The sequence below is a fragment of the Mastomys coucha genome, unplaced genomic scaffold (genome assembly GCF_008632895.1).
Source record: "Mastomys coucha isolate ucsf_1 unplaced genomic scaffold, UCSF_Mcou_1 pScaffold10, whole genome shotgun sequence".
NCBI lineage: Eukaryota > Metazoa > Chordata > Mammalia > Rodentia > Muridae > Mastomys > Mastomys coucha.
In genome coordinates, this window is record NW_022196892.1 from 304,202 (window position 1) to 317,413 (window position 13,212).

The following is a 13,212-nucleotide window of genomic DNA, read 5'->3' on the forward strand; positions in this document are numbered from 1 at the left end:
AGTTACAAACTCAAGCAAAGCATTCAGTCTCACTCTTTGTTGTTCTCTTACAAGCCACCTCCCTAGTTCATTGTCTACGTTTCTTTTGGGTATATAAAGTCTTTTGAAATATATAAGCTGTTCTGAAAACCATAGTATAGTGTAAAGACATGAAATAATGTTACAATTCTTAATGGTACCATTATAAAGTAGCAACAAAAATAACTTTATGTTTGGAGTGGGGTCACCACAGCATGTGGAACTATACTAAAGGACTGCAGTCTTAGGAAGGTTGAAAAGCCACTGGTCTAGAGCATGTGTGAACAGCTATGTATGTTTCTCTCATTGGACAGAAAAGACAAATGGAAGATAGATGCCTTGATGGCATCTTGGCTAACATCAGGCCATATCATAGAGAATGAGGTAGAGCATCTGACTGGCAGAGTGGTGCACTGCTGCCCTTGAGAAAGCAGAATCAAACATCAGCCCTGAAAGTATAGAGCCTTAGCACTTGGTAACCACTTGGCCCTAGGGTTGAGAGTGAATTCTGAGAGGCAACATGTTGGGGCTAGGAAAGATGGTTCAGTCAGTAAAGTAAAAATACAAGAACCTGAATTTGATCTAGCCAGGCACCTAACTGTGATCCCAATGGGTATAGGGAGATACCGGAGGCTTGCTAGCTAGCCAGCCAGTCTAAATACATCAGGGAGCTCCAGAGTGAGTGGGAGAACCTGCCTCAAAAAGTGAGACAGGAGTCATTGAAAAAGATACCCAGTGTCAGCCCCTGGCCTCCAGGCTACACGCACACACAAAACTATCTGGGTGGATGGGTAGGAAAGTGCCCATACAGTTAGCTCAATTAAGATATCTGCAGGTGTGAGCCCTACGAGCAGGATGGGGACCCAAGCAGGGTCTCTTTCTTAATTGGAGTGTCTCCCAGATAGCCAGGTGGGGGTGTTTATTAGCTGTCCATGCCATTAAGTGAAGTTTGTCCTTGGTCCAGGCAGCCTCTGAAGTCCCAGATCATTCCTGGTATGTCATAATTGGGGTGTTATTGGTTGTGATTATAGACAGCCTGGCTCAAGTGGACACGTAATAGTGAGGTCCAGTAATTTATATAAGTGCCTTCTTTGGAGTCTCCGGTAGAGTTGAACCATGGCTTGATTCAGTTACTGGTGGGAATTCTCCAAGGCCCCGAAGACTTTTTGCTGTCTTGCTCTGCTTTGCTTTGTTTCTTGAGACAGACTCTCTGTGTGTAACCCAGGCTGGCCTGGAATCCATATAGCCAGGCAACTTTCTACTCAAGACCTTCCTGCCTCAGGCCCACAAGTGTGTCCCATCATGTGACACGGGTCCCAGGGTCCCCTTCCTCTTTCTTCATTTCAAGGCTTCTTACCTTCTTGATGGCAAGATGGCCCTGGGGCCACCTGCTGCTTCATTTTCAGAAGTCTTGAGAGGCAAGAAATCTATAAGTCTCCTAGTGCGCCTCTCCTCCCGACCCAGTCGGGAGTCACTTGCCCATGCCCATTCCTGAGTCACTTGCTGTGTGTGGCTGAAGAAATAAATTTACCTTGGGGAAAGAATTTTCCTCATCCTGTAAGAGACTGAATCTGAACACTGGGGTGGGGTTCACTTCCCCTGAAACATTTTGCCTTTAAGGGAGGGGGTGGTCACCCAGCTGGGAAACGCTAGAGGAAGTACAATGCCAAAAGATAAGAGTAGCTGGCTACTACTGTCCAGAACATTCCTCCGTGGAGAGAAAGAGATGTCTTTCTCCAGCAAGGTCCTCAGCCCTGCGAGCAGGATGGGGGCAGCATCATTAATGTCATTAATCTTGAGGACTTTCTTTGGACAGAGTGTGTGGTGCAACTCTTAGGCCCAAAAGTGGGCCCATCCATCCCCTTATATAGTACCAGAGAAACAAAAGAGGGCTTGGGTAGATCTTTGATGGGCCTGGGTCCTCAAGGAGTTGGGGACTAACTGGTGCAGAGGCCACGTGGTAAGCCACGCAAAGCCAGTCTAGGCAGGCCTCTGTTGACAGATGACCTTGACACAGGATGTGACCCAAAACAGAGAAGGCTGACTGTTTTCACTTGCTGACAGTTGCTTGCCTTGGGCTTAATTACAGAGCCTTAATGCCAGTTGGAACTGTATTTTTCCCTTCAAGTAGACAGACAGGGAAACGTGGTGAGAAGTAAACTTTTTCATAAAGGGTGGATTGTGAGGCAGGAGCCTGGGTATATAACAGAACTGGAGAGTCAGAGTGTTCCCCCAAAGGACTGATTAGGGAGACTCAAGTAAGGCTGTCTGGCCTTAAGATCCATGGGTTAGCTGCCAAGCTCCTAGCAGAATGGTGTCTTTAAATGATTCAGCACTGGCCAGCTCGGGTTGCTTGCAGTGCTGTGTCCCCGCTTAACTCCAGGCTGCTTAGCGTCCATACTTACCTTGTGCCTCTTCTCCTTCTAGACAAGTATGCCGTTCGCTTCATCCCCCATGAGAATGGCATCCACACGATCGATGTCAAGTTTAATGGGAGCCACGTGGTCGGGAGCCCTTTCAAAGTGCGTGTTGGAGAGCCTGGCCAAGCAGGGAATCCTGCTCTGGTGTCAGCCTATGGTGCTGGGCTCGAGGTGGGCACCACAGGTAAGAAACGCTGCTTTCCTTGTTCTCCCTGTACTCAGCTCTCTCTGGGAAAGCTGAGTAGACATCTTTAGCCCCTGGAGGCCTTCTGTGCTCTGTCCTTGGGAAAATGCAGACATTTTGGAGGAATTGGAAACCATTGTTTGAACCAGGAAAAAAATCCAGTCTGAGGCCTGTATTGTTATACCTTGTTAGTTTGTTTGTAGCCCAGGTGTCTTTCTCCAGCAAGGTCCTCAGCCCTGCGAGCAGGATGGGGACAGCATCATTAATGGCATTAATTTTGAGGACTTTCTTTGGACAGAGTTTGTGGTGCAACTCTTAGGCCCAAAGGTGTCCTGTTCAAGGCCCATCCATCCCCTTATATTCTCTGCTCACTGCCATTGAGGTGAAGGTGCTGAAAGGGTATAGAAGTTCCCAAGCTTCATGGATACGCATGCTCTACCTTTTGCGGGTGTGAGCCCTGCTAGCTGGTCACCCAGTCATGGAGGCTTTCCCACTTGCTGCCCGTCCCTGGGCTGGTGTGGTGCAGAGTGGCCAAGTTGATCAAATAAATGGTTGATTCCTTGATAGACAAATCTCCAATTCAGCTTTAATTTGGTAGAAGTTACCTCACTGAATGGACAACTCAGCCATTCCCTGGGCATCTGAAAGATATTTCTATGTGATCCTTTTTACTTGTTGGTTGGCCTTCATAACCAAAAACCACATATGTGGTCAGCTTGAGGTAGGCCTTAGCTCTGCCCATCAATCACATCAGCATTGGAGATAAGAGGGATTTTGTCCCTGTGAGCATCTGTAGAGGAAGTCCGCGGTGTAGATTCAGTGGGGCTCCACTTCTGGTTGCTGTTACTTGGGGCTTGTTGGGAAGATCTTTGGTCTTCCTGCCCCTTGCCGTGCTAGAGACAGAACAGATTGTCTTTCCTATGCACCAGGACATGGGTTGCTGTACTCAGAGCAAACCGAAGCCCGAAGTGAGAGCCTCCTAAGCGGTAAAAGAGCCCTGCCCAAGTTAGGAGTGGCCAGTTGACTGGCATCCTGCCAGGAAGTCTGGCCAAAGCAGTGCCCTCCATAAAACCACCCCCTCAGTGGTGTCGGCCCTGCCAGATGCCCTTGGCACACCCAGCCTGAGTCCCTGCTTCACTCTGAGCTGGTTCTTTGCCCTTGGATGAGATCTGCTTTGCACTTTGGGAGAGCAAGACAAAACAGTCCAGTGGTCCAGCCCTCTCTGGGAGTTCATAGGAATTAAGGATCATCTCCAAGGTCTATGATCTAAAAGTTTGAGAGCCCTTCTTAACTCTTGACCCTAGAAGCATATATTGTACCCCAGTGGGCTTTTCTGGGGTGTCCTAAACCAGAAAGAACTCCTACCTTCCAGATGCCCAGAATGGTTTCCAGGCATCCATACAGGCGAGGGGCCCTCCGGGCAGAACAGACAGCCGACCTTGGCCTGGCCCCACAGCAGCCTCAGCCTGCCCACTGCAGCCAGGAGCCATCTGATCCCCTGTTGGCTGCTGTCATCCCATCCTTCCTCTGTTTCCTCTTGGTATTTCTCACCCTTTTGGAGCTCAGATGTCAAACTGCACTCTAGCAGTGTGGCTTGCTAAGGATCTGGTCCCAGCCAGAGAACGCCTGGAACTCACCCACCTGCACCTTCCATAAATATTGCTCTGTTCACAGAGAGGGCATCAACAAATGCCTAGGCTGCCTGCCCTTACACTTTCCACAGATGTCCATCCACACAGTTGCAGCATGAGGAGTGCTTTCAGAAAAGGATCTGCATGGCCACCAAAGGGCCCCATGCCCTGTGTTCAGGGCCAGGCTTGTATGTCTGAGCTCAAGACATACGTGGGCTATGCTCTGCCAGTTTCAGAGCAGGCAGGCAATATGGAGGATTCAGGGCAGGAGTCTGTGTTCCCTGCTACAAGCCTGGAGTTAGACCACAGCGTTTAGGGCTCTTTGGAGAAGCCCTAAGGATCTGCATGCAGGTGGAGGAGGGGAAGGCCACCACCATGCACATCACATACTGGTTATAACCAGAGTCGATGGTGATGGACGTCTACTTATGAATTTTTTTCTCTCCTGTCTTCTCTTGGGCCAGTCCTTTGGCAATAATCTCATCTAAGTCATACTTCTCCCGAGCAAAGTGATGTGGAATGGGTACCAGATAGTTCTTGATTTTTAATTCCTAATTTCTGGCCAGGCAGTGGTGGCACATGCCTTTAATCCCAGCACTTGGGGGGCAGAGGCAGGAGGATTTCTGAGTTCGAGGCCAGCCTGGCCTACAAAGTGAGTTCCAGGACAGCCAGGGCTACACAGAGAAACTCTGTCTCGAAAAAACAAACAACAACAACAAAAAAAAAAAAACAACAACAACAAAAACAAAAAACAAAAAACAAAATTTTTTTAAAAAAATTCCTAATTTCTCCTTGTCTGTATCAACATTGCCTTTTCAGGTTCTGGACTGACTAAAAGGGGCAGAGCTCCTATCCAGGACTGCCAAGTCTTGGCAGCCTAACCTTCAATACGTTGTTCTCACCATCTTACAGCCACTTCCTGGACACACCACCCCTTTGTGGCTCATGGCCTGCTTACCCACATGGCCCCCAGCCTCCATCAGCTAGAGACTGGGGGAGGGGCTTCTCAGAAGCAGAGTCAAGGTGGGAAAGTAGGGAGACTTTGGGACAGCAGCCTTCAGGAGTTTCCAGAAACAGCTAGCTCATGTTTGGGGGGTCACACTATAACAGCTCCTTTGTCTTACTGATAAGCAGAACAATAATTCTTTCTCTGGCCCAGGAACTGTAGTTAAACCAAAATATTTCCCAGCTGGGCTAGTGTCTGCAGCTCTGGCAGAGATACAGTGCCTCTAGAAGATGTTGCACTAGGGTGCCCCCTAGAGGGCTTCTAGTGGACAGGAGCTGGTGTGTGATACCCCAGCAGCTCCCACTGACTACCTAGCACCCCTCTGGACTCCAGGCTACAGGCACAGGGGATTAAGGGTATTGTGGGGTGGGGCGGGCAGGGTAGGACATTAGTTGATGTTCTCTCTCCCTTCCTTTTTGTCCCAGGACAGCATGGCGGCAAGGTCAGGTGTCTCAAGGCTGCAAGTAGGGTGTATGTGACAGTTGTCCTTTGTGTATACCAGTCTTCCTCCCCATCCTCCCATCTGCCTTTTCCCACCACCATATAGTGGCTTCTTGGGCCTAGGTACAGTTGCGTAGCGCACCACTTTATGGTAGTGCACCCCGCATTACACGTGGCCTGAACACCACACAGAATAGGAAGCAGTATGACAGCATGTTGTGCTTGCAGAGTGGCATAGGGCCTAGGATCTGGTGTGGTGCCCAGTCAGCATAGTTGCTGTTCAGTCACTTCTCATGTTGCTGTATTCATGGCAAAGTGGATGGACTGGCAGCTCTCAGGCGGGCCCCAAGATGTAGCGCAGTGCTTCTAGGAGAAGAGGGGAAGGGGAGGAGAGACTGGATTTCCTCAGCCTCTTCCACCAGAGGATAAGGGAGTGGTCAGAGAAAGTGCCACGCCTCCCTGCCTGGGGCTGTACTTCAGACTCACAGTGACAACTCACCCTCAGCCACATTCCCAGAGACAATAGTGTTGCTCAGGCACTCAGTGGGCGAAATGTCAGCCATCCTCCTAAGCTAGCCTGGGCAAGGGCGCTGCACCCCCACACCCTTTGCTTCTCTGTGCCGGGACCACAGCAAGCACTTAATGTGGGCAAAAGTGTGTCTCACTGCCGTGTTCCTCCCAAGAAATACCCCTTATCCCTCTAAACCATTCATATATGTCACGCTTCTTCTCTCCCAGGTATCCAGTCAGAATTCTTCATCAACACCACTCAGGCAGGCCCAGGAACATTATCTGTCACCATTGAAGGACCATCCAAGGTCAAAATGGATTGCCAGGAAATCCCAGAAGGGTACAAAGTCATGTACACTCCTATGGCTCCTGGAAATTACCTGATTGGTGTCAAATATGGCGGGCCCAACCACATCTCGAAGAGTCCATTCAAGGCCAAGGTGACAGGTAATGAGGAGCCACTTCGGTTTTTCTCTTCTGCTCTGCAAGTCTTGTAAAATTACTAATAGTAGCAACCACAGGTGATTTTTAGATCTGTCAAGTCCATATCTAATCTTGACTGTAAAGAGGTTGTACGTGGGCAACACACACACTGACCAGCTCTGTGAGCACTGAGGCGGAAGAGCCTTCCCTCCCAACATTAATACGAGCCTGGAAGAGAGGTAATTGCTTCCCTTTAAGCCATGACATATTACATGATAGAGAGCTACAGCTTTGGGGAGCAGCCTTCACAAGTGTCGTGCTGCACTCAGAGAGTCTCAACAGACCCCACCCTTCACGTCCTACTGAGATTTAATAGAGGGCCAGGGACAGCTGATTTCAAGGGCTCTAAATACATACAGATTCTGTGGTAACGTGTGGACTTTTGTATTGACTGGTATTGAATCGAGGTACACAACTTACTAAAGACGATAAGTTAAATGATAGCCTGGGATGGTAAATACATAAATAAGAGAGAAGACACACAGCTTTTTTATACCATCTTCTCTTGTTTTCATTTCTTTTTTTTTTTTTCAAGAGAAGCATAGCAGATGTCTTACATTTATTCTCACAGTGCGGATGTGACAACCCTATGGTGTGGCACCCAGGGGTTCTGCAGAGAGAAGCCATAGCTCTGTTCTTCGGTACACAGCGTAAAGAAATTTAACTTTTTATGACAAATCAAAAACGGTAGTCTTCCCAAGATTACTCTTAGATTTGTTTTAAGACGCAAAAGCAGGTGTGTGGGTCTAGAGAGATGGCTCAGTGTTTGAGAGCACGGGCAGCTGACAATGCGTGTAACTCTAGTTTCAGAGAATCGAACACTGTCCTCTGACCTCAACAGGAACTTGCATGTACATGACACTTAAGTTCACACAGGTACAGGCACATACACATTAAATCAATACATCTTAAAAAAAAATGTGTGTCTGAATCCAGTGTGTTCCAGACTTGGAAGACTAAATGCTTTGAGAGAAGGGGTGAAGAAGTAAGCAAAGAGTGCTGGGTGGTTTTCTGTCTCTAGCAGAGAAGAAATATTTGCAGATTTGAATAACATAACTGGCTTAGCTGGGGCCTCATTTCTAATCTTCACTTTGAATTTAAAAAAAAAAAAAAAACAATCTATAAATCATATAAAGCCTACACTCTTAAAAATACTGAAATACCAAACAGTAAAGCTCAGGATAACCACCATACATACATACAAACATATATACATACGTACATACGTACATACATACATACGTACATATATACATACATACTGCGCTAAGTCCCTTCTGTGCCACATAATTCTCTGCTACATAAGTGATGTGGACTCATTTAGAAAAATTATAAAACTCAGATAGGAGAGTCATCCTCTCTCATGCTTGGAGTCCATTTCGGTTCTCCCAACCATTTATACTGCGTTATATAAAGCATTCCATAGAAACAAGAAGAAGAAGAAGATATGGATTCTATTGGGTCTTTATCCTATGGAGGGATTACTGGGCCTTATCAGTCATGGCTTAACCTGGTCCATTTGCTGAGAAAACCAGATTTTAATTGTCTGAGACCCTGAAGACAAAAAAGGCCATAGCTTGGTGGTCTACCTTATTATGATCTACCTACCACAAAAAGCTGAGGCATGACGGTCGCAGGTTTAAGGCCTGCCTGAGCTACATAGTGAGACCCTTTCTTTTTAAAAGTAACAATACACAGGGACTGGGAGCCAGGCCTAGTACTGATCTCCTGGAACCCTAGTTTACTGGAAGACCAGGCATTCAAGACAAGCCTTGGCGCAATGAGGCCCTGTCAAAAAGAAAAAACAAGCAAAAGTAACCCCAAACCGCATGGTGGGCATGGATGACGATCATTTGCTTACCTGGCACGCACAATGGTCTGGATTTGAAACCTACCACAGATGTCTATACAAATCTAAAATATGGATGGAGTGGGTTTTGTATCCCGGTATTGGAGCTTTTCTGGATCTTTTGTAAAGGGCGATATTTGTCTCCTGGCTGACAGGACCACACTCCACACAAAACACCCATTGTCCTGGCCATTCACGCCTCCCTCTTTCCCATGTTCTAGGCCAACGTCTGGTCAGCCCAGGCTCAGCCAACGAGACCTCATCCATCTTGGTGGAGTCTGTAACCAGATCCTCAACGGAAACATGCTATAGCGCCATCCCCAAGTCGTCCTCCGATGCCAGCAAAGTGACCTCCAAGGGGGCAGGGCTGTCAAAGGCCTTTGTGGGCCAGAAGAGTTCTTTCCTGGTGGACTGCAGTAAAGCTGGTAGGCAGCACGGGTCTGCTGGGAAGGCTTAGCATGGGACTGGTACAGACGAGACACTCCTATTTTAGTGTTCCCTCATTCTAGGATAGTCTGCAATGTCCACCCCTCCCCCACTGAGAAATAACTATCTTTCTTCCTCTGTGCTTCTGCTCTTAATTATCACATGAGCAAAGTGAACTGATTACCTAAACCCCTTCTCTGATACTAGCTGCTTTAACCATAGTTTAAAAGTGATTTGGGCTGGAGATGGCTCAGCAGTTAAGAGCACTGGCTACTCTTCTAGAGGACCCAAAGAGGCTCTGGCCAGCTTGAGTACCACAGGCATGGCTCTTGCAGGCCTTGCTCTTCTCCCCCATTCCCTCTGCCTTGCTGAAAACCAGGAGATTGCATTCCTAAAGCTAGCCCCAAAGGTCTGTTTCCTTATTTAACCACTTCCTTCTCCTAGAGTTGACTGCCAAAGTCTAGCTATCAAAAGCTGCCTTGGCTCACCTAATTAACATGCCCAATGAAAGTTAAACACCTCCTTCTAACATGGGGCTTCCCACTTTACCTTTATAAACTGAGATTTTCCTATGCACATGTCTGTCTCCTCTCTATCCAAGAGCAATCCTCTCTCTACCAGAACAAAATAACCCCTCCTTCCTCTCCTTTTTTCCCTTCCCTTCTCTCTCTTCCTCTATTTCCTGCGTTTGTCTCTTATTCCCTGCTCTCTGTCCCTTTGGGGCAAATATATCTCCTTTTGCTGGGAATTTGGTCGTGGGGGTCCTGAACTAATACTTTCCTTTCAGGACCCCTGTACAATTCCCAGCACCCCCATGGCAGCTCACCCCTATGTATAACTCCAGTGGTACGTCTTCTGACACCCTCACACCAGATGTACATGCAGGCAAAACACTGATGTATATAAACTTAGTAAATGTTTAAAATTTAGGATTTTGGGCTGAGTTCCCTGGCTCTAGCACCCAGTATGCCTGGGCTGGAAATCCGTTGTCACTTCCTTCATTGACAAAGCTTGGGTGGGTTGCTTAACCGGATCATCTAGAAGTGATCTTCTCCCAAGTGGGAATACTTTCCCCAAGGCTCTCTCAAAAACAAGAGGATCCTAACAGCTGGCAGTTCTGTAGTTCTGCATGCTACGGGTTTGACTCAGTCACTCCTGTGGCATGCAGAAGCTTGAAGAGGCAGCTAGTGAAGCTGGCTGTGGTGGTGCCCATAGCCGGATCTCTGAGTTCGAGGCCAGCCTGGTCTACAGAGTCAGTTCCAGGACAGCCAGGGCTACACAGAGAAACTGTGTCTTAAAAAAAAATACAAAACAAAATATCAAAAAAAGAAGCAACTAGTGACCTTTCTGGTTTGCAGATTAGATAGAGCGAAAGAATGTCTCGTGTCTGAGGTCATCAAAGCAGAGGGTATGAGAGCTAGCATTTGAACCCAAATCAGGCTGTTTCTACTAATAATGGCCACTAGGGAAAGGACTTTGGTGCCATCACCCTAGCTCAGCCAGTTATCCCTCATCTCTCTACCTTTGACACATCGTTCCCTCATCTCTGCTTGGCCTGATTCATCTGGTCAATAACAACCTTCTCCTCCTGCAGGGTCCAACATGCTGTTGATTGGGGTCCATGGGCCCACCACCCCCTGTGAAGAGGTCTCCATGAAGCATGTGGGCAAGCAACAATACAATGTCACATACGTTGTCAAGGAGAGGGGAGATTACGTTCTGGCTGTGAAGTGGGGAGAAGAGCACATCCCCGGTAGCCCCTTTCACGTCACTGTGCCTTAAAACAGCCTATATCCAATGCTGGAGGTGTCCTGGACTTCCAGTTGCTTTTGTTGCTCGTTTGTAATTCATTTTTTACAATGTCCGCAGCCTGCTGGTGGGCCAGAAACCCCATCCCAAAACCTTGCCACTCATTCCAAGTGCCTTTAGTGCCCTAGACTTGACTCTTAAGAACATGTGGGACATCTTCAGAAAGCAAGCTGGGGCCAAAAAAGTGCAGAGCACTCTGCCCAAATCAAGACTCTTGAGTTCAAAGGTCACTGCAGACAGAATAAGAACATGGACAGGACTGACTGGCTCTCCTAAGCTTCTGGTCTACTCAAGTGTTTACCAAACAAGAATGTCATTACAGAAGGGGGTCCTACACCCCACTTGCCAAAGAACATTGCAACCCACTTTCCTCAAGACTAGACAACAAATAAAAGTCTGACCCAGATTATACTCCATGTCTGGGCTTTGTCTTGGGCCCTGAACACTTTGACTTCATCCCAAAGCCAGCTCTGGAGCAGGAGGCATGCAGAACACCCCACACCCCACTTTTGGAATTCTGCACCTGCCTACTTCTTTATTAACAGCCTAGAAGACATGTGCTCATGGCCAAATGCAAAGCCTCTGCCAGCTGCCCCCAGAGTCCACTGCGTCTGCTAAATGGCAGAGACCATTGATACATTATTGTAGGACCTCCTCCTTGTAAAAGCTGGAAGGGGTGGGTACCCCTGTCATGACCCATGAGAGGCCTTAATGACCAAGACACTAACACGTTCACCCACCTAAGGTCTCTTTAAAGGCTTTAGTGTAAGCATTGTCAGGCTGTCAAACGGCTGAAGCGAGTGTAAAATCTCCTCCCCTTCCAAGTGTGGTGGTGTGGTTGTTGTCATGGACGTGGCGGGGGTGAAATAGACGCCCTGCACCAAGGCACAGCAGCTGGAGAGGTGTGGGTGCTAAAAGCCACCTCTTAGGACCTGGAGCAGCTGAAGCCGGATGTGAAAGGAGCACAGGCGTAATAGACATGGAGACCAAACTGGAATCAAATGCCGACTGGGAAGTGTATCTTATAACTTATTAAATAAAATGTTTGCTCCATAAACACTCCCTTGTCATCCCTGTCATTCTTGGAGTCTTCAGAATCAGTGGTGTGGGCCTCTGATCTCCCCACATGCCACCATCTCTTTGAGAACAGATGTTATTTGACAATGGGCCAGTCCTTTTCTTGCAAACAAAGGATTGTCTTTTCCTGAGAAGCCAGGGTCAGCCTCAGGCAAGGGGACTCACGAGAACGTGTGGGCACGTTCATGATACCAACATGATACCAACATGACCTCTTGGGAAACCTAAGTATGGAGCCCAGGTAGAGGCTATGGCTTTTAAGCAGGCCTCTTGCCTGATATCAGGAATCTGTGTTCTGGGAAATGTTCTCAGATAGGATCTGCACATGCCCCAGCTCTTCCACAGTACCCAGTGCCTCCATCTGCCCTCCCCAGGAGAAATGATTGCTGATGTTAACCTTCCAGCTATGAATCCTTACAGTGGTCGGTTGACATTTTACATGTACACGGGTACAGAGCCCCCATGCATACAGACCCAGACCTCATATGGGGATAGACTTGGGCTTATACCTTTTGACCTAAGTAGGAATGCTCTGACACATCACACTACAGGCGAGCCTCTCAGAGGAGAAGGGTTACCAGCATCCTACAAAGGGTGGCAGTATCCATGGAGATGGAAGGGCTCTGAAACCTCCAGTCTGGGAGGAGTGGGGGGGGATCAGAGGTTCAGGCAGGGAATCTGGATCATTTTTAGTGATGGTATGTGTATGTATGTGACAGAGTCTCTTGTGTCCCAGGCTAGCCTGGAACTCTCCCTGTAGCCAGTGAGGACCTTGAATTTTTTTTTTTTTAAGTATATCGTGCTGAGATCAAGCCCTAGACTTTGTATGTTCCAGGCAAGCAGTCTCCAGCTACATTCCCTGCTCCGTTTTCTCTATTGTATTCTGTTTTTTTTTTTTCCCCCCTTACCTGGCTACATATTAGAATGATGATCTGTTTACCTCTGAGCTTGGAGGAAGGTAAGGCAGATGTGCCCTTTCTTCTCTGTACCTTGAAAGCCTAGACTCCTATCCTCTGTAGGGCTGTGGACTCTGTGAAGAGTTCTCATGTAATATGTCTGGCGTGATGCTGGCTTTGCCAGAGACGCCCAGAAATGCCACCAGTCATCTCTTCCCCTCCAGCCTAGCTAGGTTTCCTGGAAGAGCCAGCATTTGTACACTAACAACTTTGGTGTAAGGTGTCCTAGCGTCTAAACACTGACTCCTAACTGGCCGAGTCTGGCTGGTGGGGGAAGGGAGGGTTCCCATGAATTCCCACTGGTATTTTTTAGGAACAGTTCTTTGCTTGTTACTTTCTACGGACACCCTGTCAGGGATCGGCCTCACACAAGGGTGTGTGGGAGCTGGCTGGTGGTTGGCA

General features: G+C 47.9%; 1 protein-coding gene across 3 annotated transcripts in view; it reads left to right on the forward strand.

Annotated features, from left to right (window-relative positions):
* The window catches only part of Flnb (filamin B), a 135,695-nt gene extending 123,861 nt beyond the window's left edge, over positions 1–11,834 (forward strand). For 2 of the 3 annotated variants that reach the window (XM_031344184.1, XM_031344190.1), the window contains 4 exons: positions 2,446–2,622; positions 6,439–6,657; positions 8,764–8,967; positions 10,563–10,750. In XM_031344184.1, the coding sequence (XP_031200044.1) occupies positions 2,446–2,622; positions 6,439–6,657; positions 8,764–8,967; positions 10,563–10,750 (788 nt within the window). Of the gene's footprint in view, positions 1–2,445; positions 2,623–6,438; positions 6,658–8,763; positions 8,968–10,562 lie in introns of all 3 variants that reach the window. The other variant, XM_031344178.1, reaches the window with a different exon arrangement.
* Positions 11,835–13,212: the final 1,378 nt, after the last annotated feature.